This window comes from Typopeltis vanoorti, chromosome 15 (genome assembly GCF_054136105.1).
Source record: "Typopeltis vanoorti isolate ZY-2024b chromosome 15, IOZ_Tvanoo_1.0, whole genome shotgun sequence".
Classification (NCBI taxonomy): Eukaryota; Metazoa; Arthropoda; class Arachnida; order Uropygi; family Thelyphonidae; genus Typopeltis; species Typopeltis vanoorti.
Window position 1 is genome coordinate 68095274 of NC_143563.1, and position 26697 is coordinate 68121970.

A 26697-nucleotide genomic window follows, 5' to 3' on the forward strand; every position below is an offset into this window, starting at 1 on the left:
TGGGTGCATTATCTAAAATTAGTAGAATTTTGAAGTCCATATTCTTTTTCTATGTGTAACTTTCTACATCAGGTACAAAACACTTGAAAAACCAATTTTCAAACATGCTAGCTGTAGCCCATGCCTTTTTTGTTGGCCCACCAATAAACAGGTAGGGTGGACTTGTCGAGCTCTTTCATCACACGAGGATTTGCGGATTGGTTAATAAACATTGGTTTTGTCATGTAATCACCTGATGCATTATTACAAAACAGTAGAGTAATTCTATCTTTGGAAACTTTGAATCCAGGAGCTGATCTTTCATTTTTCAAAATATAGGTGCGTTTTGGCATTTTTTTCCAATATAACTAAGATTTATCCACATTGAACACCTGGTCTGCACTATAACCACCTTCTTCAATGATTTTTAAAAGTTCTGCTGGGTATTTTCCAGTCAGCTTCAACATCTGCTGATGCTGATTCTCCCTGGATTTTAAAATTATACAAAGAAAACCTCTTTTTAAAGTTTTCGAACCAACCCTTACTGGCACAAAATCCATGCTGAGATTTTTTCTGAAGAATCTTGATCAAGTTCTTTTAAATGTTTATAAACTTTGAGAGCTTTTTGCTTAATAAGGTGTCCATCTAAAGGAATTTTCTTTTGAGTGCAATCTTCTATCCAAATCATTAGAGATTTCTCCATTTTTTCTATTAGAATATTGCATACACAAGCAACGCGCTTTGCGCTTACCGTTCACCCAGCAATAACACTTTCTCGGATTTTATGTTCATTTTGTTTGATTGTTCGAATTGTTGATTCATTTAAATTCAGAGTCCTTACAACAACTCCTGGTTTTTCTACAATTTTCAGCCAATCCAAGATTTAAATTTTTCTTCGAGAGAAATGAATTTCCTCTTCAATGTTGTTTTTTTCCCTTTTGTCACAGTTTTAGTGGCCATTACAATAAAAATAAACTTTTACATAAAAAAAAGCATTACATATGTATGCAACTCACCAGAAAATAAACCGCTCAGCTTGAGAATAACACACTTATGATTTTTAATGTGCTTTCCTGGCAGAAAAGGAAGACAATTTTCAACAATAAACACTGTATACAGTAAACCCTACATGGCAAACCTATGGCACTTCTACCAGGGTGGCACGTCTGAGAATTTTGCTGGCATGTCAACGATTTACAGGTGATATCCTTTTATACGCTTATAAATTATTCAACTTTTTTTTTTAATTATTACAATACTACAAGTTGAATTTTGTTTTACACGAAAGAGCAGCTATAAAGACGTGCATATGATTAGTGCAGTATTAACAAAAGATCGTGCGACCCAAAGACAAAGGCAACCAACAAGTGTTGAGTTGAAATGCTAATTCTCTTCAATCGAATTCCATAACATCTGAAACTATCATAACAACATTCACTATTAGTTTTAACACATTCACGACAGGGTGTCATTTATCATTCTGACGGAACTTCTCATTACTGACTGGCTCAACTCACACAAAGTTTCAACCCTTGGTTGAATTTTATGGCTGCTTGTTTGCATTTGAGATGGCAGGCGAACTTACACCCTCATTATATAGCATGTTTCAATTCTTGGTAGAATTTTATTTTAAATTAACCTTTGTGATCTGTCATAATGACATCGAGAATTTCAAATGCAATAAAACAAACACTTATTTCATAATTGAAAAATTGGACAATAGTTTTTAGTTAGATACCGTGTTTCAGTGCAACATATGGTTTTGCTTGAGTCTATACAGCATAGTTTCTGTGATAGGGGACATGTGATTCATTAGTTGGCGCCATTTTTATTCCAGCTGTCTCTAATTGCACTATTTGTTAAGAATTACACAGACTGCAAAAGCCTCTGTACAGTACCTTATTCAGGGTTACAATAAAACTAAATTCGATACTTATAACTACTTGCGTGATATGGGCAGACACAAATTTAACAAAGATAAATGATTTTTAAGTCCAGCAGCGAAAAATATATGAAAAAAAAAATAAAGGGTGTAGACCGCATTGAACAAGGGTTACTACAATTTGTAGACCACGTTGTATAAGTACCGCGTTATACGAGGGTTACATGTATAAGGAGAGGGGGCGGAGAGCAGATGCATGAAGAATATAAGGACTCAAGCCAGGAGGGTGACTAGTATGGTAAGGAAGACAAAACTGGAATATGAGAAGAGATTGGCTCAAAGATGCAAAGAAAATCTTAGGGAATTTTTTAGCTATATGGTCAGTAGGAAGAGAAATGATTGTGGAAGAATAACATTGTTGGATAAAAATGGGAACAGAGTGACTGATGCAGAAGATATAGTGGAGTTGTTCAATGAACACTTTATTGGGGTATTTCATCCTGGAGAAGTAAGTTTAATACTAGAGGGATAGGGCAAGTTTAAGGTTTAGAGGTGCAAGAGGAGAGTATGTTTCAAATTTTGAGTACTCTGGATGTCAATAAAGTTGTGGGACAGGATTGAATTTCACCAGGGATTTTGAGAGAATGTGCTAAAGAACTAATAGCTCCACTGACCTGGCTTTTCAATGAAAGCCTTGCTACAAAAGTCTTGCTTCCTTTCATTCCTTGGGAAAGGTACCCAAGGAATGAAAGGAAGGTAAGATAGTGCCATTGCATAAGGGTGGTAGCAGACTGGAAGTATCAAATTATAGACCAGTTTGTGTTTTGTCAGTAGTTATTAAGATCTTGGAGAAATTAGTGCAGGATGATATACAGCATTGGACAGATGAGGGTAATGTTATCTGTGAGAGTCAACACAGATTTGTTAAGGGGCGCTCTTGCTTGAGTAATATGACTACCTTTTATAATAATGTGAGAAGAGCGGTTGATGAGGGAAAGGCACATACTGCCATTTTTTTGGATTTTGCAAAGGCATTTGACAGGGTGCCACATGATAAGCTGATATTTAAGTTGTAGCACATGGGTTTAGATATCAACTGGATTCAGGATTGGATATCTGATAGGTATCAGAGAGTTGTGTATAGAGTCGTGTATGGGAATATCAAGGAGGGAGAAGGTTACAAGTGGGGGTTCCACGGGCTCAGTGCTGAGACCTGTATTGTTTAATCTTTATATCAATGACATTGTCAGTGGATTACAGGGGGATATTCAGTTTTTTGCAGATGATGTGAAGCTAGGAAGGGTTATTAGTAACAGTGCAGATGTGGCAGCCTTGCAAGAGGATTTGAATGAACTGGACAGATGAGCAAATGAATGGGGGTTTTAGTTTAATGCAGCTAAATGTAAAGTCTTGAACTTTGGGATACATCAATTGGAGGAGCTGTACTGGAGGAAGTGGGAGAGACAAGAGATCTGGGGGTGATGATTGATAAAAACCTTGAAATTCATGGAACATATCGCAAAGGTGGTGAAGGTAACCCAGAGGATTGCTGCAATACTGAGAAAGATGATGCCCTGCAGAGATAAAAGAGTTGTCATTCCATTGTATAAAGCCCTGATCAGACCACACTTGGACTGTTGTCCTCAAATTTGGTCCCCAGGATTTGAAGGGGATAAATTAACTGTGGAAAGGGTTTCAGGACTATACAAAGTTGCTTATGAAGATCAGCTGAGGGAATGTGGACTGCAGTTTGGTAGTTAGAAGGAGAGGTGATATGATTGAGACTTTAAACTGTTGAGAGGTAGTTACAGATTTGACACTGAGGAGTTCTTTTGCTTGGTGGAACAGGTGGAAGGAGTGAGGACAAGTGGCCATACCTGGAAGTTACAAAAGGAAGTTGTGAGCAAGAGGGTGAGGAGTGGTTTCTTTGCATGGAGGATGGTTGAACCGTGGAGTATTGCCTGATAGAGTGGTGAGAGCATGAACAGTCAATGAGGAGTGGTGTGGTAGACTTTTGTGTTTTCTAGGAAAGACCTCCCATGATGAGTCTTTTGACTCCATGGAGGCCTTAATCATAATAATAATTCTTCCCAACTTTTCACCATTTATAACTAACTGAATGTCTCCCATTAAATCAGGTGCTACAACATCAATATATAAATTAAATAGCAGTGGTTCCCAAACAAACTCTTGTAGCAACCCCATTTATCATTTTTTCCCACTGCTCCCCCATACATAATATGATGATATCTATTACTTAGGCAGTCTCCATCTACTATTAATCACTTTCCCTAAAAAAATTTAGAAACTAATTTATCAAATGTCTTCACAAAATCAAGAAATGTTATGGTATAATGTTTGCTCACGTCCAGTGCTATTGTTGCCTTACTATAAATTGTAGTTACTGTAAGTTTTTTTTTTTTTTTTTTTAAATTCAAGAAATTACAAGATATGGAAAATTTATTAATATATCCTACATAAATAAATTCCTATATACATGCATATGGAAGATTCATACTACGAACGTGTATTTTTGGTGCTACAGTAACTCTCAGATTGTGATCTAAAGAGTGTCTCAATAATTGCATAGAATAGATAATTGCATATTTTACCTTAGAAAAATTGTTGTGCAATTACACTTATGATGTCTGTATATGTGATCCTAAAGCACACTCAAAAATAAAAATTAAACATATGTTTAAGTTATGCTGTAAAAGTCTTATACCTTCACACTAAACAAACAGTTATGGTTTACTATGGTGAAGGCATAATAAAACGTTTTAGATTTGTGGGATGTTTCTTAAAGTACTTGAGAAAACATCATCTTTTCTGCATGACACCTACACAATCTTAACTTTTATTTAACACTTATAATGAAGGTTAAGTCAGATGTAATGAAATTGTAAGATATTTGATAAGGAAAGGAAAGGAAATCAATTGAGAAGAAAATATAGAATGCTACACAGCTGCTAACATCATTTCTGTTCAATGATAGTCAGTAACAGATTTTAAAAAATTGGCAACATTTTACTTCATCATGGAACTGACACTATTCAGCAGCATAAAAATCAACTATGCCTATAGCCAGGGCTCCAGAAATTCACTCACCTGCATACCACAGGCAAGAAAACAGAGACAAGTGGTGAGAGAATTTTCAGCTTCCTTCTAAATGCATTCAAAATATATTCTTTTTTGGCATAATTTACACCTTTTTTTCCTTCTTAAAACATCTCATTCACTGTTACTTGATCATGGGTGGCTACCAACAAATTCATTAGAGAAGGGTTTTTTTTTTCCCCTCCAGAGTTGGAAATAAAACTTCTAGATCTGAAATTTTTAATTCGAACAATTTAAATTTAAATAAATTTAATTTTTATTTTATATAATAATAATAATAATTTTAATAATAATATTTTATTTTTATTTAATTTTATTTAAAATAAAATTATCTTGCAAAGACAAGTCAAAGACCAGATCTTGTAACTGAGTGCATTGTGAAAAGGAAGTCTGTCTCTACATCAAGTGCTACATTCATTCTTGTTTTTGTGGATTTTATTATTTATCTTCTATGTTAAATTATTGTACATGGAAAGTTTATATAAATTCATCCTTCATTATTATTATTATTATCCCAAGACCCCATGGAGTCAAAGATGCATCTAGGAGGTCCTTTTGTCACACACACACACACACACACACACACACAGCTCATCATACTGTGCCTTAAACATACTCAAATTCACTGCAGACACCACACTCTCAGGCAAGGCATTGCAATCATTTACAACTCTGCATGCAAAAAATCTGTTTCTCACTCACTTGCTCACACCCTTATACAGCTTCCGGGGTGTCCTCTGGTTCTCCCCTGATCCCCCCCCCCCGTTTGCTGTAAAACCTCTCTAACACTGATCCTGTAACAATCCCCTTACTAACTTGTAGGTATCTATCATATCACCCCTCTTCCTCCTATCCACTACACTCTGTAAATTGCATCTTCTCAACCTTTCCTCATATTCAATATTCCAGAGATCAGAAACTACCTTAGTAAGTCATCTCTGCACCCTTTCCAACATCTCTTCGTCCTTTTGAAAACCAGGTGACCAAATCTGTTCACAGAAGTCCATGTGTGCCTAATCAAAGCCTTATACAATAGAATAAGAATCTCCTTACTTCTACAAGTCAGTGTCCTCCGTAACATTACAAGAATTCTTTGTATTGTCCACACAATTTTGGTAATGTGTCCCATAAATTTCAGATTTTTATCTGCTATTACCCCATGACCTCTTATTTCCTCTGCCTCCAACAATATATTCCCACCAAGAATAAATTCTACATCCCATCTTTGTTTCCCCAAATTTTAGAACCTTACATTGAACTCTCATCCCCATTTCCATGCCCATTCACTCAATTTAATCAAGTCTTCTTGTAAGGCCACAACATCTTCTCTACTCTTCATAGTTCATCCCAACTTTGCATCATCTGCAAACAACTGAACATTCCCATCCAAATCTTCGTCAATATCATTAACATACAAGTTAAACAGCAATGGCTAAAAACAGACTTGAGGCACTGCACTAGTGACTTTCCTCTTCCTGGATTACTCCTCCATACACAACTTGGTGATACCTATCAGACAGCCAGTCTCTGATCCAATGCACTAATCTAATATCCAACCGCATCCGCTCTAGTTTGACTATCAACTTATCATGTGGTAATCTATCAGAAGCCTTTGCGAAATCTAAGTATACTACTGTGTGTCCCTCTCCTCTGTCCAAGGAAGCCATCACCTTATTGTAATAAGTAAGTAAATTACTAAAACATGACCTCCCTTTAGCAAATCCATGCTATCCATCAAAGATAATTCCATTGTTGTCAACCCACCTCTGGATCCCAGTTCTCACCAGCTTCTCCAACAACTTAACTACAACACCTGACCCACAAATAGGGCCTATAATTTGATGCTTGATTTCTATCACCTCCCTTATGAGGTGGCACAATCTTGCCCTCCTTCCACTCCTTTGGAACTCGACCCAGTGCAAGACTCATATTAAAAAAATATGTCAAGGCAAATGTCAACTTCCTTCAGAATATGTGGTGATATATTATCAAGTCTCACAGCCTTATTAACATCAAGTTTGCTCAATTTCCCATACACCTCTTTCTCACTTATAGTCATTCTCTCTCCTCTCCATCATCAATTGCTCTCAATCTCTCCATGATGTCACATTCACAAGAATGAAAGACCTATATGAACTGCTCATTAAGTATTTCCACTATATCTTCCGCACTATATCTTCCTTATACTATTTTCTCCAATCAATGTCATCTTTTCATAATCATTCTTTTTTTTGCTGGCTACATATAAAAAGAACTCCCTAGAATTCTTTTTGACTTCATTAGCTAACTTCTGCTCATACTTCACTTTTTCTACCCTTACCAAGTCACCCTTCTTGCTTGTTCTTTGTAATTCTCGTGGAATTGGTTATTAACACTTCTCTTATGCTGCCTCCATAATGCCTTTTTTCTCTGTATCACATGCTTAAAATTTATCAGAAGCCTCTGTGAAATCTAAGTATACTACTGTGTATCCCTCTCCTCTGTCCAAGGACCACATTCATTCATTTCACAGCTACCTTATTTAATCTTCTGATCCTTGGAATACATTTAGATATTGCTTCTAATAGATAGTTCTTGAATATTCCCCAAGCTGCATTGATCTCTTTTCCATCTAACTCCTCATTCCATGTTACACCTACAAGCTGTCTCCTGAGCTCTTCAAAATCACCAGTAGTTTCACATATACCCCTTTTCTCACAGAGGTTGTCAGACTGCTGGCAACTACCCAGGTAATCACTTCATGGTCACTCTCACCACTGGAGGGTGATTTGACACCTCATTTATAATTACATCCTCTGATGAGATGATCGAATCCAAGACCCTCAAATTCTCGTGTGTCCTCTGTTACATACTTTCTGAGGTAGTTGTCCCTCAAAAACTCAAGAAACTCCTTTTCTTTACTTCCAGTTGCTATCTCATCATCCCAATATATTGCCATAGTTAAAATCACCCATAATAATCACTCTTCTCTTATTTGCTTAGCTAATTTGATTATACATTTCATAGTCACTACCATCCACATTACCCGGTCTACAACAACATCCAACTAAGTATTTCATTCTATTTAATTCTATCTCACACCATACTGCCTCAAAACCACTGGCACTATTTCCCTCTTGCATCTCTATTTTAAATGGACATAACTCTTTCTCTATTATCATTAGTATTCCCCCCTCCCTTTTTACCCTTTCTATCCTCACGAAGAAAATGGAAGAGAAAGGCTCAAGACAGGAATGGCTGGACTCTTTACGATCTGTAGTCATGGAGAAATCCTGACTGAAATCACAGGTCCATCAAGGTAATTCTCACAAAACACATCATACCTTTCCATCTCTAGTTCTGTCAGGATGTCATCCTCAACCAACCATGTCTCACTTATTCCAACAATTTTTGGGTGAACAGACTCAATTAATGCAACCATTTTATTTGTCTTGTTTCTCATTATGAACAACAAATGAAAGAAACCACAACCTGAGTTGTGGCACACATTTTTAAACCCACCTTAAAGGAAAGCCTATTTCAGTATAATTATGTGTAATGTATAGTGAAAATTAAAGAATGAATTACTCTGTTTTGTCAATATAACATTTAAGTTTTTTTATTTCTTTTAATACGTATAACAATATTTATATAAAATAGACTGATACCTTTGGCAAGTAAACTTTTTTTCTGACTAGTAGATTTAATTTGTATTTCTGGAGCACTGCCTACAGCTATGTTCCAATTTCTTTCTGAACATCAGAAATGGCAGATCAGTCACCATTTCTAAGCAGAAGAGTCAGACTCAAGCATAAGATTCATCAGGTAATAAAACTTTAATAAGATATCAATCACAATTATATTAACTGAAAAAGTAACTCAGTAAAATTACATCTTTTTTTTTCATATTTGTAACCTTCCAAGATATAACAAAAATTATTATAGAACTCACATTTTATTTTCAATTAGTTTGGATAAGTACTGGAAATCTGCATAATCTCCACTTGCTCCTAGAACAACAAAATCATTAAGCTTCAAAAGACGCGTGCAGTTTCGATATCGTGCCAAAGAACCTTGTGATCCCAACATATCGGCAGCAATCAAAACACCCTCATTATACATTATTCCAAGCACAGAAGTACATATTACTGAAGGCTTCCTAAAATGTAAATATTTTTGATGTAACTAAATTTCATTTTCAGAGGCTAGTAAGTAAATGACTTTATATATATAAAATATAATTCACTTTGAATATAATTCATATATTCAATTCATATATACAATATAATTTTTTTTTTATAATTCAGTTTGAAGCACGTTTTCAGGATTGCAAGGAAGAGTACAACGAAAGTCAGTCAGTGTCTAAAATAGTGGTAAGGATTATGTTAACCAGATGCATGGTTCGAAAATCAAGTGTTGAGTGGTGTGGATTTCACTAAGATGGTTCGTTTTGGAAGTGTAATATGTATGTGTGGGCGAACGTGGCAGATGTATCTGTTGAGAGATTGAACAAAAGAAGTGAGAGAGTGAGGGTCTGGAGAAATTGTCATATGTTAATGGATTGCAGTGATTTGAATGAAAGTTTGCATTTTAATTTGAACTTTCAATTTTTAATATTTTTTAGAAGGAGACAATTTCATTAAACTAAAATGCGGGTGTAAAAACTATGAATGGGTTTATGACACAGTTTGGTGATCTTTTTTTTTACATGAATGTGGACCTCCAATGATAAGTCTTATAACTCCATGGCAGTCTGATGTTAATAATAATTATTATTATTTGGTATTCATTACACTATTCATTGTACAACTTAAATATGATCATGCTAAAGACAATTCTAAAGCCCTCCTATTCTTCTGGCTGTGCAAGACCTAGAATTGCACAAAGCTTATGAGCTAAGGTTTTGTAAATACTTTGTATATGACTGATAGTAGACTGGGTTACTAGTTCTTCAAATCTGTTTAGCAAAAAAGAACTGACAATGGGAAGAAATGGGTGGGTAAAAAAAAGGAATTGTAGAAAAATCTAAAGAAAAGATAACAATCCCTCCACTTTGGCCAGAGAAAGAAACCATCCACCTAATTACAAAAGGCAGACTACATATTGATAGCTTGCTGCAGCCTCTATACCAGCCTGATCAGATAATTTGGAAATGTTAACAGAAACTATAAAAGTCCCTTCCTCCCGTAGAATAAGTCTAAACTGTTTGTAGCATGTCTGAATTAAGCTGATTTAGCAAGGAAATATTTCAGCTCTTTGCTTTATGCGATGTTATAATTCTAAATAAATCCGCTACAAGTCTGCAAGATTTTGTAAGTTTATTTTGCACTTGGTTAGACTATAATAAATTTAGTTTAATCCTTTATCCAAGTGTAAGCAAACAAAGTTTGCACCTGAAAATATCTTCAGGACTGAGGTAAAATGGTACAACACTTTGGCAACTCGAAGCAAAGGTGTACCAAGCTCTCATCAACAGGTACACCTGTTGGCAACTCATATGGGTAGATATGACCTCTCCTGTTGCTTCTGCCTTGGGATCACCACTCTTGGTCTGCCTCCCACTGACGAGACTCAATAAAGGTTGAAACCAGTCTGGGTAGTGGCCCTTTACCTTAATGCATAGCATTATACATGTCCACAAGGAGATATGCTTTGCATTATGGGAGATACTGAGACAAGGAGTGATGAGAGCTTGGTCCACCTTTGCTGCGAGTTGCCAAAGTGTTGTACCACCACTTTAAGATATTTTCAGGTGCAAACTAAGATTCCCTGACTAAATCGAATGACTGTTGTAATAGATATGGTATGAAGGTCAGCAATAACAAGACAAAGACAATGAAAATAGGCACAAGCATTGAAAATGTCAACTGCATTGTGAATGGAGAACCTGTGGAACAAGTAAAACATTTCAGCTACTTAAGCATGATTTTTAGTGAAGATGGTAAATTAAATATGGAAATAGACAACAGAATCAACAAAGCTGGCATGGTAGGAAGTCAATTGAATAAATTCATATGGAATAAGAGAGAAATTAGTCATAACACTAAATTACAATAGCTGTATACAAGACAGTGTTCAAACCAGTTTTAACTTATGGATGTGAGAGCTGAGTCAGAAGTAAAACACTTGACCAAAGACTAGAGACCGCAGATATGAGAGGCCTGAGAAAGATTAGGGGCATGAACAGATGGCATCAATGGCAATATCATATTAAAAATGAGGATATTAGGAAAGAACTTGATCTTGTCAGCATCCAGGAATGCATTAGCAGAGCTAATCTCAGGAAAGATTACCAAATCAAGTGTTCTCTGATAGGTTGGCAGGAAAACAACCCAGAGGAAGACCAAGATATAGGTGGATTGATACAGTAAAAAGTGCCTTAGAAGATAGAAGATAGAAATATAAGATCTGATAATGTTGGAGTTTTGACAAGTAACAGACTGATTTGGAGGAAAATTGTAGATAGGAAGTTAGTAAGATGTAAATTTTTCATGTAGTACTATCATATCCTGTACACCTCTTGAGGGTACGTGGCAGGAGTTTGATGATAGAAAGAGGTTTGCTAATGGCTTTTTTTATTAGTTTAGAGTGAGACAAAAACTCTGGATTAATACTTTGAATGGCAAACATTTGTCACCTTTTTTCTTTTAGGAATGGACTGGACATGTGAGTTAGATGCCAGCAGAATAAGATAGTGTGTAGAAATTGTACCAGATTATATAAGTGCAAATTTTGAGTGCATTTGGGAGGAGGAGAACTATCAAGACTAGCAGGTTCCTAAGGACTGTTCAAAATTCATGTGATGTGTTTCTAACAAAAATCAAATGAGGAATACAATTCATAGTTTTTGCCTAAGAATAAGATCTTCTATGATCATCAGTATGGAACTGCTGAAGAAAAATGAATGCCAGGAAGTCAATTTCATCTTTATATAATGTTTCAGTGCCACCATCTGGATACGAGAAAGGCAAAGGTATAGACGAGTAGATATTGTAAGTCATTCTATCAAGTAGTTTGTTTTATACAGCTGTCTGAAACAAAAGTGTTGTCTGTATCCCTTGAAATGGATAAAATTGAATATCATGTGGTTATAAAATTCTTTGTAAAAGAAGGTTTAACAGCGAAAGAAATTCATTCGAAGTTCATAAAAGTTTATGGGCACTCTTCTCCTTCGTTTCTGAGAATTAAGAAATGGGCTGCCGAGTTTAAACATGGCTGTACAAGCCTTGAAGAATGATCCACATGAAGGATGTCCAAAAAGTGTAACAACACCAGAAATCATTGATCAAGTGCACGATATGGTATTGGATGACCGGCAAGTCAAAGTGAATGAAATTGCTGAGACTATAGTCATTTCAAAAGAATGTATAGGATATATTTTGCATAAAGAATTGCAAAAACGCACTCACATGAAAATCTCTGAACAGTGCTTAGAGCGTTTTAACAATAAAACTGATTTTGTGCATCAATTTATTACTATGGATGAGACCTGGATTCACCATTACACACCAGAATCCAAACAGCGGACTCGCATCTCCCGTATACCACTTTTTGATATCTGTCAGTCAGACATTCTCTTATCCACACTAATATTTTATAACCCAAACCCATATTCTCCAATTTATGCAACAGTCTTCCATGCTATATTCTGTCAAATAGCCTTAGCAAAATCCAAAAGTATTATAATGTATCCATTCTCCTTGTCTGGTGACATTGTTATAGAATGTGAGCAAGTTGCTAAAACATGACCTTCCTTTAGTAAACCCATGTTGCTCATCGCAAAGTAGAGATTCTCTGTCAACCGATTTCTGAATCCGAGTATAACCAACTTTTTTAAAATCTTCACCACCACTTCTGAGATGCAAATTGGTCGACAGTTGGATACATCAGTCTTTGCACCATTCTCGTGCAATGGAATTAACGTACATTCTTTCCATTCCTGCGGAATCTTTCCTATTCTGAGACTCATATTAAACAGCCTAGTCAAAGGAATAGCCAGTTGAGCAGAACACTCTTTTAGCACATGTGCTAATATCCCATCAGTCCCTATTGCTGAATTCTTATTCGGTGTGTGTGCAACAACTCTAATACCTCGTCCTCATACACCTGAGTTTCTTCATCCAGTAAAGAGGTAGTAGTGAGCTCAAAATCATGTACACCAGGTTGATAGCATTTAACAAAATGGATACATTAGTTGAACAACCTCTTCTGCATCTGTAATCCTTACACCATCTGCATTTAGAAGAATTATTCTTTCATATTCATTCTTTCTTTTACTTGCAGCATGTCTATAGAATTCTGTGGATTGTCTTTAGCATGCAGAGCCAGTTTCTTTTCATACTCAAACTTTGCTTTCCGTACAACAGTTGCGTCTATTCTAGCTTGCTGCTTATTATTATTATTATTATTATTATTATTGCCACGGGCTACTCCAGGAGTCCTTAGACTCATCGAGGGAGGCCCTAAACATCATGTTCACACAGCTGTTCAACATTCTCACAGTATCTATCATACCTTGCCTTGAACTCGCTCACTGTCATAGCACCCACAACAGACTCTGGCAGCTTATTCCACTCATTTACCACTCTAAAAGTAAAGAATCCAGCTCTAACACCCCTGCTAACCACGCTCTTGCCCAGCTTCCATGGGTGTCCCCTAGTTCTCCCACCACCAGTCCTGATCTCAAAAATATCATCTGAATTAATCCTATAGAATCCTTTTAGCAATTTGAATGTCTCAATCATATCTCCCCTTTTTCGCCTATCAACTAGTTTCTGCAACCCACAAATCTTCAACCTGTTCTCATATGGTGCATTCCATAGACCTGCTATCATCTTAGTCACTCGCCTCTGGATCCTCTCAACCTCCTCCCCATCAAGAAGGAACCGAGGTGACCAAATCTGGGCACAGTAGTCGAGATGAGGTCTTATCAGGGCTCGGTACAGAGGTACAATAACTTGTTTTTCTCTGCTCGTCAAGGTATTTTTCAACAACCAAGTGAGTTGATGAGCTGATTTAGCTACTTTCGCAATGTGCCCCCTAAACTTCATCTCCCTATCCACCAACACTCCCAAGTCCCTGGCCTCATCAATCTCTTGGAGTATAGTTCCACCAATGTGGTATACTGCTGCTAATCTTTTCACTCCAAAATGCATAACCTTACATTTTGTCACATTAAATTGACATCCATTCTCCTTAGTCTTATGCACATGGTATTCCTTTGACATCATCCTTTTCTTATGAATCTCTTGCTTAATAAGATTACACATCCATTTGACTCCTACTCTATTTATTCTTTGAAGTCTCGGGACACATTCTGATATCACATCATTTAAATATCGTTTAAATGCTTCCCATGCATTGATCTCTTTTTCACCAACTCCTTAGTCAGTTCTATTGCTCCAAACATTCTCCTAGATTTTCCTTAATTGCCTGCATTATAGTTCCACATATATACTTTTCTCAGAGAATTTTTCATATGGCTGGTCATCACAGGCAATTACTTCATACTTAGTCCTCGCAACAAGAGGCACATCTACACTTTACTCAGAATAACATCTTATGATGCAGTGATCAAATTTAAGCCTTTCAATCTTTATGTGATCTTTGATATTTGGTCACAGAATTTGCCTTTCAGCTAGAAAGACCCAGTTTTGAATTCTGTCTAGGATGTCAGGAGCCTTTATAAGTGCTTTCACATGAAGATTAGTTTAGTTATCTTCGTAAAGTGGCAGGGTTTTTTTTCTGGATTTCCCCCCCCCCACCCTGCAAAATAGGCAGTCTGACTGTCTATTTTGTACATGTACAAAATAATAATGTACATGTAGATCATGTACAATTAACAAACATGATACCTTAATTACAGTGACCATAAGTCTATCCAGTCCAAGACATTTTTATTATCCATTTATATACAAATCAAATTGTGCATACACTACTACCAATAATTGTCTGGACACCTTTTTATTTTAAGTTATGGAACATTCCAGGTTTGTTAATAACACAAAAACCAGTATACAGATAATAGGAAGCAGTATTTCATCATAGCAGTTAAATGCAGGTAATATGGCAACATGGCGTGAACTCAGTGACTTCAAGAGAGGTGTCATCATGTACTGTCATATTCGTGTCATCAGGCCCAGCGCGAGACAGAGGCAAAATGGGCGAATGCCACAGGCGGAAAAGTAAAAGGGTGGAAAACTTAGTTTATGTTAAATTATCATATATTTAAAATTGGATATATCATATATTTAAAAAATATTAAATTTATATATACATATTTATAAAGATAATTATATTTTATTCTAATTATATAAGCTCCAAATAATTATTTTTATTTTGATAATCCCTGGGACCAGTACCGTCAACAAGGTGTAGCATAGAGACAGCCTGCCTCATGACGCTGCTTAATAAGGGCACTCTTTCAGTCGTATTACGGGAAGACAATATTTTACAAAAATACAGCAATCACTCGATTAATGCATCATTTTTTTGATACCCAAATTCGATTAGTGCACCTATATACATCTTAAAAATAAATGTTACAGATTTTAAAAATTTTCGATCTATACATTTTTTATGGCTATTTTAAAAAATCACTCACCAGGATAAAATAATTTAGTTACCGATTTGAAACATTTTACAAAGTTATTTTTTAATGGCATACTACACTATTTCCATATACCCTATGTTCCAAATTTACAGCCAAAATTTATGTCGTCTGCTTTACATAACATTTTCCTGATCATATCTCATGCAATTGTTTTCCTTACTTTTTATTTTAAATTATTTTCCTAACCTTTAATCATGAGTAAAAGAATTAGTGAGCAAAAAATAGAAGTGTGAAAATGATTCGAAAGAGAAAGGTAAGGCTGCTTCAAGTTCATCGTGCATGCACTCGAAATCAAAGTATTATAAAGATTGAATTAGAGAGACTTCTTTTTACATGGATCGAAGATTGTAACCAAAAAACGGATCCTGCTAAACACTGGCCTTATTAAATCAAAAGCATTGTCTCTTTGTAACTGGAAAGAAAGGGCTATCAATGATAGAAAAGAAGAATTCCACGTTAGTGCTGGGTGATTTTCATCATGTTCTAATCACAGGCGAAGCTGCAAGTGCAGATAAGGAGATATCCAGAGATTTTGAAGAAAATTATGTAAGAAGGGAACTATTGTGATCAACAAGTATTTAATGTCGATGAAATCAGCCTTTTTTTTGGAAGCGAATGCCTTTTAAGACTTTTCTAACCAAATCAGAGAAATCTCAAGCCTGGTTATCAAGTCACAAAGTCGAGTGAAATTACTGCTAGCAATATGCGAGGCATTTGGAAGCACATTCTTCCACATTGTGCAAATGATTTCAGAGGCTTTTCAAATGAATCTAAGTTAATTAAATCTCATTCTGAGAAGTTGAGTGATTCTGACCTCTAAATTTAGATGCACAGTGGGAAGATCCTGAAGAAAATTTAATCACTGACAAGTACAAAGAGGTTTCACATAAACAATTTGAGAATAGTTTTCGTACAATCAAAGTTTTTAAGCAGCAATGCTTAGAGACTGACTCTGGTGAAGAGAAAAACCAATAAAATTTGCAGAAGAGGCAATGCGCCCATACCGTCAGTTGTATGAAAAAAAGAAACAGAATGCCTGCAAAACTACATTAGCTCAATTCTTTGTAAGAAGCAGAATAATAAATTTATATTCGAAATATGTTTTATTGTCTTTCAGCTTCATGGTTTTCCTTTAACTAGGCCCTGAGACATACCCTAATTCATTTATAAAAAAAAAAGGGCCAAAAAAGAAATCTGAGAAACGAATTATACATTTTCCCATTGGTTATTATATTCGATTAGTGTGTTTCTGATTAATACACCCGGTTTAAAGAGCACATTAATCAAGGAATTGCTGTACAGCGTTTAGTTTACCAAATAAAATAAAGGCACCATTTCCCATTGACAGTTAAATATGTGCTTATAATATTTTATTAAGAAAAAAAATTATTATTATTATTATTATTATTATTCAGGCCTCCAAGGAGTCAAAAGACACATCGAGGGTAGGTCCCCCCCCCTGAGAAACACAAAGTCTATCATATCACTCTTTAAACTCACTGACCATTCTCGCTCCCACTACTCCATCAGGCAATGCATTCCACGGCTCAACCACCCTCCACACAAAGAAACCACTCCTTACCCTCTTGCTCACAGTTTCCTTTCTTAACTTCCAGGGATGGCCTCTTGTCATCACTCCTTCCCGCTGTTCAACTAAGCGAAAGAACTCCCCAGTGTCAACCCTGTAACCACCTCTCAACAGTTTAAAAATCTCAATCATATCACCTCTCCTTCTTCTATCCACCAAACTCTGCAGTCCACATTCTCTCAGCCGATCCTCATAACTATCCTTGTACAGTCCTGAAACCATCTTTGAATCCTTTCCACAGTTAATTTATCCCCTTCAAATCCTGGGGACCAAATCTGAGAACAATAGTCCAAGTGTGGTCTGATCAGAGACTTATACAACGGAATGATAACCCTCTTATCTCTGCAGGTCAGTGTCCTTCTCATAATAGCAGCAATCCCCTGTGTTACCTTCACCACCTTTGCAATATGTCCCCTAAACTTCAGGTTTCTATCAATCATCAACCCCAGATCTCGTCTTCCCTACTTCCTCTAGTATAACTCCTCCTATAGAGTATGCAGCATCCCATCGATGTTTCCCAAACCTCAAGACCTTACATTTTGCTGCATTAAACTGAACCTCCAATCATTTGCCCATTTATCTAGCTTATTTAAATCCTCTTGCAGGGCTACCACATCTACACTATTACTAATAATCCTTCCCAGCTTCGCATCATCCGCAAACAACTGAATATCCCCCTGCAATCCACTGGCTATGTCACTGATATAAAGGTTAAACAATATAGGTCCTAGTACTGAGCCCTGTGGGACCCCACTTGTAACCCTTTGCCTCCTGGAAACTGCTCCACCATACACAACTCTCTGATACCTATCAGACAGCCAATCCTGAATCCAGTTGACCAATCTGACATCCAGACCCATGTGCTGCAACTTAAATATCAGCTTATTATATGGTACCCTGTCAAATGCCTTCGCCAAGTCTAAGAAAATTGCAGTATATGCCTTTCCCTCATCTAATGTTCTTGTAACTTTATTATAAAAGGCTAGCATATTGCTAAAACAAGAGCGCCCTTTCACAAATCCATGTTGATTCTCACAGATAACATTACCCTCATCTGCCCAATGCTGTATACGGTCCCTCACTACTTTCTCCAAGATCTTAACAACTACTGATGACACACAGACTGGCCTATAATTAGACACTTCCAGTCTGTTACCACCCTTATGCAATGGCACTATCTTATCTTCCTTCCATTCCCTGGGCACTTTTGCCAAAGCCAGACGTTCATTGAAAAGCCACGTTAAAGGCACTGTCAATTCCCTAGCACATTCTCTCAAAACTCGTGGTGAAATACCATCCAGTCCCACAGCTTTACTGATCCAGAGTACTCAGTATCTGAAACACACTCTCCTCCTGTACCTCCAGACCTCGAACCAGTCCTATCTCTCTAGCATTGAAACTGACTCCTCTAGGATGAAATACTCCAATAAAGTGTTCACTGAACAATTCCCCTCTGCATCAGTCACTCTATTCCCATTTTTATCCCACAATATCATTCTTCCACAGTCATTTCTCCTCCTACTGGCCACATAGCTAAAAAATTCCCTAGGATTTTCTTTGGATCTTAGGGCCAATCTCCTCTCATATTCCAGTTTTGCTTTCCTTACCACACTAGTCACTCTTCTGGCCTGTGTCTTATATTCCTCATGCATCTCTTCACCTGTCTCCTTATATCTCTTCCATAGCCTCTTTTTCGCATGCAATTCCTGTTTAATATTGTTTGTCATCCACTTTACTCCAAATTGTGTCCTCTTCTTCACTCGTGGTATACAACTTACCATTGCTGATAACAAATATTCTTTCACAATTTCCCACGCACTAGTGATATCCCGGCCTTCCAATTCCTCCCTCCATGAAACTTCCTGAAGTTGACGTCTAAGACTATTATAATCACCTGCATTATAATTCCACATAAGTTCCCGTCTCTTTGATACTCCTGCATGTCTATTCATTTTCCAAGTCAACACCATATGGTCACTCTCTCCAACTGGTGGGAGAGACATTAACTCAGTTATTATCAACTCTTCTGATGCTATAACCAAATCCAAAACTTTTGAACCTCTTGTTCCCTCTGTTACATGTTGCCTAAGACATTTGTCCCTTAAGAATTCTAGAAATTCCATTCCCCTATTGCTACATGCATCTTCCTCTCTCCAATTTATACTACTGAAGTTAAAATCTCCCATAACAATCATTCTTCTTGCACTTGCCAAACTTGGCTGTCTAAACATCTCCTGGTCCCCATCCTCTGTGCTCCTGGGTCTGTAGCAACACCCCACTAAATATCCTGTCTTGCCTACCTCTACCTCACACCATACGCTCTCAAAATCATTTGTCTCACTTCCTTCCAAATTCTCCACTCTTAGAGGACATAGGTCATCACTTATCATAAGCAGTACCCCACCACCAAGCTTTCCCCTCCTATCCCGACGAAAAATGCTATACCCAGCGACTTCTATTCTTGTTGTTATATCCCCTTCTGTCAACCACGTCTCAGTGATTGTAATAATGTTTGGCCAGGCTGATGCTATCTGCACCACCAATTCCTCTCCCTTATTCCGGATACTCCTGGCATTAGTATAAAGCATATGAATGCCATTGTTTCTATACCCAGCATTATCCCTTCTAGACTCCACTGGGCTCAGTGTTACCTGACATTGTCTCCCTTCTCCCTAGTATCCATTCCCACAAGAGGCCACCCCTAAAAATTATTACTAGTCATACATACTAAACATTTTAGAACCTACTTATTAGATACTTAAGGAAACAACCAATAAAGTATCATACAATGTGAATTTCATAAACTTTTATAGTCTATATATATAAAATTATATTATGTATGAATTCTCCTACTCATATTGCGAGTTGTTATCGCCCCGACTTTCACGTTGGAGTGATAACTCACTCCCTGCAGTAAACAATATGCCCTCCACAACAGCAACTATACTGCAGAAACATGAAAAACAATTAATTTTATCATGTCACTGAATAAGGTTCACAGACATTTTAAGACTGTGTAATATATTTCTCAACAAACAGTGCAATTAGAGACAACTGGGAATATAAACACTAACTAATGAATAACATCAGAAATTGCTGTATAGACTCAAGCAAAACCACATGTTGCCAGTGCAACATGTTGTTTTGCTTGGCACTACCCCATCATGAATGTGTTAAAACTAAGAAATATATAGTGAATGTATTTCAGATATTATGGAAATAGGTTTAAGAGAATTAGTATTTCCATTCAATTGTCAGCTTGCTTTTTGTTTGGGTCGCATGATCTTTTGTTAATACCGCACCAATCATATGCACTTCTTAATAGCTGCTCTTTCTCTACTGGCCTACAATTGCACACATCTTTCACTTCTCATTAGTAATTTGTCAAGGATTGTTCATTACGTATCTCAAGTCTTAAATTACCAGTAATTTTTGCTTGATATAATGGGAAAGAAGATGACTCTATTTGGGTAGATAACATGACATTGCACACAAGGAAATCGCTCTCGAGGGCAGAAGAAGTGATGGAGAATAGACGCTTCTTGGTAAGTCATACCCATTTTCAGTTGTTGTTTTTTTCTGAAAACTTTAGTTTCCAAAAACCCCCCTCATATATCTCACAAAATGATTTTTTAGCTTTAATTTTGTAAAAAAAAAAGTGCGACTTATATTCGAGTAAATACGATAATTTTTTTAGCTTTTAAATTCTTAAGCATGGATCATTGGTTAAAGACTGGATTTATAAAAAATACAAAAGAGAGCAATATAGCAGATATAGAAATAAGCAATTTCACTCCTCTCATTGTTGATAAATTATTTATATTAAGTGAAAATGTATAGTATCTTCATAAAGTTTGTTCTATTAAAAATAAATCATTTTTTTTTAATTTAAATGTACATCTAAATAAAACAGACATTTACAATGAAATATATTTTTATTTATTATTATTATTATTATTATTTTGATAAGGTACTTGGTAATAATGAAAATTAAAGAAAGGGTACCATTGATATTTCGCAGCAGGAGCAAATGTCCTTAATTGTAAGATATGTTTCTATAAAAGAAAAAAAATGAAGAAACCATAGATATTATACAAATAGAGGAAAGATTTCTAAATTTTATTAAAATTAATAATACAACAGGAAGTGGTATGGCTGAAGTAATTTTAAAATTATTAGAAGAAAAAAACTTAAATATTCAAAATATCCATGCTCAGGGATATGACAACAGGTCAAATATGAAGGGGTACAAGCACTTTTAAGGAACAAAAATCCTAGAGCATTTTTTTGTTTCGTGTTGTACGCATTCCTTGAACTTGGTATTGAGCGATGCAGCAAGCTGCAATGTAGATACGGTTTCATTTTTTGACATTATTCAGTCAATCTATAATTTCTTTTCTTCTCGAGTCATCGATTGGAAGTTCTAAACCACATCCAAAATTTTACTTTAAAACCTTTATGCACGATGAGATGGGAAAGTCACATTGAAGCTGTAAAAGGAATACAAAATCAAGTAAAAGAAATACATGAAGCGTTAATTTTCATCACAGAAGATGACAGCTTAATTGGGCAACAAGGCTTAAAACAAACTTGGAGGCTAGTTCGTTAGCAAAAAAAATTAATTCTTTCAAGTTTATATTTGGCACATTTGTTTGGTATGACATTCTAAGTGAAGTCAATGCATCTATCAAACAATTGCAAAATTATGGAAGCCTTGAAATCATTAGATGTCACGAAAAAATTCTTGACGTCATACAGAAGCGAAAATAATTTTTTGAAAGTTAAGCACCAAGCCCATAACTTTGCTCTAAATATTGGGTTAAATGCTGATTTCCCAACTAACAACAGCACACGAACTCGACATGTAAAAACTCAATTCGATTATCAATGTCCTGACAAATCAATTACTAATTTTGAGCAACAGTTTCAAATTAATTTTTTAATGTAATTCTTCATTCAGCAATAACATCAATTATTGAGAGATTTGAACAGCTAAATAAATATGAATCAATTTTTGGGTTTCTCTTTAACATTGGCAACTTAAAATTTGATAATGATACAGTAAAAAAAGCTTGTTTCGACTTAGAAATTGTTCTGTCTGATGGTGATCAAAAAGATATTTCAGCAATAGATTACATGAATTAAAAATATTCTCTCGGAGGATATCAAATAATTATTCTCCCAAAGAAGTATTAAATTATATTTGTGCAAATAACTGCATAAGTCTTTTTCTCAATGTGTACACATCACTACGAATTCTTCCCAACTGCAGTTGCAAGTGCAGAGTGCAGTTTTTCTAAATTAAGACTTATTAAAAATTATTTGAGGTCCACAATGTACCAAGAGAGATTAGATAGCTTAGTTACTTTATCTATTGAAAGTGACATAGCCGAGACATTAGATCTAGAAGTAGTAGTAAAGTCTTTTGCCGAAATTAAGGCTAGAAAGGTTTCTTTTTTTTTTAAATAATTAAAATTGTTAATTCTTAATTTAGATTTTTTCATATTTGTTTTGTCATATTTAATGTGATTTATGTAATATTTATAAATTGTGTTAAAATTATGTACTCATTATATAATAAACACAAAAATATTTTATTTATTTATTATTATTATCATTTATTTATTATATATAATTTTTATATATACATATACAATTTCGACCGAAGGACAGAAAAAAAAATCTTGCCCACACTCAACAATTTGCTCGGGCCGGCACTGGGTGTCATGTCCATACATGCCATTGCTGCTCAACTGGATCATCCAAAATCAATGGTTGGCGATATGATCAACAAATGGATAAGTTCTGGCATCACTAGTGTAGGAAAACACCCAGGGCAGCCACCAAAACTGACTGATTGACAGGGTGGTGGTGGTGGGGGTTAAAACATGTAGCATGCAAAAACCAGCTACAATCAGTACAAACCATTTGTGATGAGTTCTGGGTTTCCACAGAAGAGCAGCGGCACACAAGCCCAACATTACAACAACGAACAAGGCAACTCATCTGGCCTGGTGCAAAGAGCATGTGAACTGGACAAGTGACCAGTGGAAAACAGTACGCTGGAGTGATGAATCAAGGTTCACCTGTTTCCAGGCTGATGGCAGGGTGTGGAGGCAGCCTGTGGATGGTTGTTACCACAGTGTGTTGTACCCACAGTAAAGTTTGGAAGTGGAGGAGTAATGGTGTGGAGTGCATTCAGCTGGTTTGGAGTGAGACCACTGGTCATTGTCTGTGGTTCCATGAAGGCAGCTCAGTATCTTGATATTCTGGATAATCTGATGCTGCCTACACTGTGGAGTTTTTAAGTAATGGACTGGTGTTACTATCAAGATGACAATGCCCCATGCCACAAAGCTGCAGCTGTTATGAAATGATATGAAGAGACTGGTGTTAAATGACTGCACTGGCCTGTGCAGTCCTGAACTCAACCCTATTGAACACGTGTGTGATGAACTGGAGCATCGACTGAGATCCAGAGTAGCATGTCCTCAATCTGTCGCTGAACATAGTGCTGCTTTGATAGAGGAATGGAAAAAAATTCACCTGCTGTCTGCCGCACATTGGTGGAAATCCTCCCTTAAAGGGTGCAGGAGGTGATCAAAGCTAAAGGTGGACATATCTGATATTAGGATTTGCCTGCTGGTATCAATTAATAAAATGTAAATTGATAAAATGTCCAGACAATTATTGGTAGATAGTGTACATTTTAAATGTGTTATGTTATTATTATCATTCCCGCATCTGACCTCCAAGGAGTCAAAGGAACTCATGCAAAAAGATCACTGAACCATTCTTTAAATCCATTCACAGTTTCTGCACTCTCCAGTCACATAGAACCTGCTTCTCACTCCCTCCTTATACATCATTCAGGGATGGTCTCTATGACTAATCTCCTCCACATTAATCTGGTAACAACTTCTCACCAACTTTTGTCTCATTCATATTCCCTCTTATTTTTCTATTCACAAGGCTCCATAAGTTGCATTCCCACACTCTCTCCTCATATCTGACATTCCATAAAATCACACTAACTTAGTAACCTTCTTTGGACCCTGTCCAATACATCCTTATCCCTCTGAAAAGTAGGCAACCAAATGTGTGCACGGTAGTCTGTATGTGGCTTGATCAAAGCCTTATATAAGGGAACCATAACCTCTCTGCTTCTGCATGTCAATGTCCACCTCATTGCTGCTATAATCCATGGGGATGTTCTTACAATTTTAATAATGTGACCCCTAAATTTTAAGTCTCGGTCCACCAGAACAAGCAAATCACTATATACTTAGGACAACAGATATCAACGAATCAAAACTTGAATGGAAGAAGTCAAAAAAATGAACAATACTAGGATGGAAAGCATTTGGAACACTGCAGTTAAAGAGCCAATTACCATTATGCCCTAAAAAGGAAAGTTTTAAACCAACACTCCCTGTATGTGACCTCTACCTATGGCTGTGAAATATGGATATTCAATTGTAAAGAAAACTCAAAAACAAACAACACAATTTAATATGGAAAACTGTATGCTTGGTATCACAAGATCTGAATACAAACCAAAGTCGTTGAAATTATACAAATAGTGAAACATCTGAAGAGCCTCCATAGCCCAGTTGGTATAAACGAGCTCTTTGGTTGGAAAGTCCTGGATTTGAATCCAGTCTATGATGTGAAGACCTTTATCAGGTTCTTTCGATCAAAGTGAGTTATCTGGTCTTGTATGGAGGTGGAGGTTTTTCCCTCCTGGAAACTCAGGTTTTTCAATCCTCAAAACAGGCAAAACCGGTCCCATGAACACACACAGATCTGCAGTCATAAATACTTGCCCTTAAGGGATGCAGCAGAGGAATAGTGAGCCAGCTACATTAATTGGTAAAAACCCTAAATAGGGGACCCCACCCATTCTGGGTGGATGAGAATTAGGATGGAAATATTAAGTGGCAATAAACTAGATACATTGCTTAAAATCAAGGCAAATAATGGACTGGATATTACTGGAGGTAAAACAACCAGAAGGCTGACCAAAATCACAATGGATTGATGAAATCATCAGATTGGCAGGAGTGACATGGGAAAGAAAGTCACCGACAGACACTCTTGGAAAGGGCTTCATCCAGCAGTGGCTTGATAATGGCTGATGTTGATGAAGTTATATTATGTTGCTATCTTTGTCAAGATCTGATCTAAAGATCTAAATACTATTTAGCATATGAAATGGTGCTGAAAACATTTTTGTAAAAATCATTTTGCTGTCCAGAAGGGCAATAATTTAGCCTTTTTTTTTCATGTGACTCATGACTCACAGCAACAAAAGTATATTTTTTTTTTACCTCTTATAAACCTACAGAACATTAGGCTTGAGTGGGCTAAGTTTTTTTTTTTTTTTTTTTTTTTGCATTCTTATATTTTACATGGTCCAGAAACCCTGTTCTCTCTCTCTCTCTCTCACACACACACAAAGAGACTGTTTCTGTCTTTTGTATATGTTGGTTAGGTAATCATGGAAGAACTGTTAATACTACACGTAGTCCTTAAGCTGCCATCAACCAGGTTTCCAAATATGATTCACCAAGTCCAAGTCTATCTTTTCTGCACAGTCCATTAAATCCATGTTCTCAGTTACTTGGATCACATATAACTAGTCTTCTGCACCTGCACTTATTGTGGATCCATCATATGTTCTGATGGCTGTTTAAGTTTTTTGGCCAGTATGTCTGCTGAATGAAAAACTCATGTTTCCAGGAGGAAAAATCTTGCAATCCCTTTATGCAATTAATTTGTTGGTTGTTTATATTTCTAGAATACATATACTTTGTAAAATGAGGTAGTCAGTCTCATATGGAAGTGGCTGGATTTTTTATTCCATATGCAAAAACTGTCAAAGAATATATGCAGTTAGGTTATAGTAATAATGGCTAAGCATTTCATCAGATCTAGCTTTGAATGCAAAGATAGTATAGTATGGGCCTTCATTATAAGCATAATTATGATGAATGAATAAATAATGAAGGGTTTTAGCATGACATTTTGTCTTATGACTTTCTTTTAAGTTCAACTTTTCACATGAAATCAAGTGAATTTTCCTGTTGCTGCACTTTATTATTTCCAACAAGACTGCAACTTCAGATTTTTATCCTTAATATTCTATAAAATCAGTTGTGCATCCATAAGTCAAATGTGATGTGTCCTTTTGGGAAAGTTCTAAGGTTGATAAACCTTTCTGAGTTGTTGTTGTTTTTTTTTTAACTGAAAGTGACCTGTGTTATGTGGGGGTATGCTCCCCACACACACACACCATCTTTAAAAAAAAAAAAAAAAAAAAAATGGAGAATTGGTGGAAGAGAGTGGCTGAATTCTACAGTGCTCCCCACAATAAGTTACATATTTCCTTGGAATGGTAACTGCACCAGTAGTGACAAAAACACTATAAGCTTCTACATAAAACTTTAAGTTGGCTACAGAAGATCATAAGGAAATGAACTTAGATGATGCTGGGCAGATAAAACCCAGTATCATCATCAAATTCCTGATATGTACTCT

The 26697-nt window shown here is 36.2% G+C and overlaps 1 protein-coding gene across 3 annotated transcripts in view; it reads right to left on the minus strand.

Annotated features, from left to right (window-relative positions):
* Positions 1-26697, minus strand: part of LOC150098844 (proteasome subunit beta type-4-like) — a 177729-nt gene that overhangs the window by 146973 nt on the left and 4059 nt on the right. For 2 of the 3 annotated variants that reach the window (XM_090405570.1, XM_090405572.1), the window contains exons 2-3: positions 21163-21212; positions 8910-9116 (exon numbers count right to left, since the gene is read on the minus strand). In XM_090405570.1, coding sequence (XP_090261696.1) covers positions 8910-9116; positions 21163-21212 — 257 coding nt within the window. The remainder of the gene's footprint in view (positions 1-8909; positions 9117-21162; positions 21213-26697) is intronic. The other variant, XM_090405573.1, reaches the window with a different exon arrangement.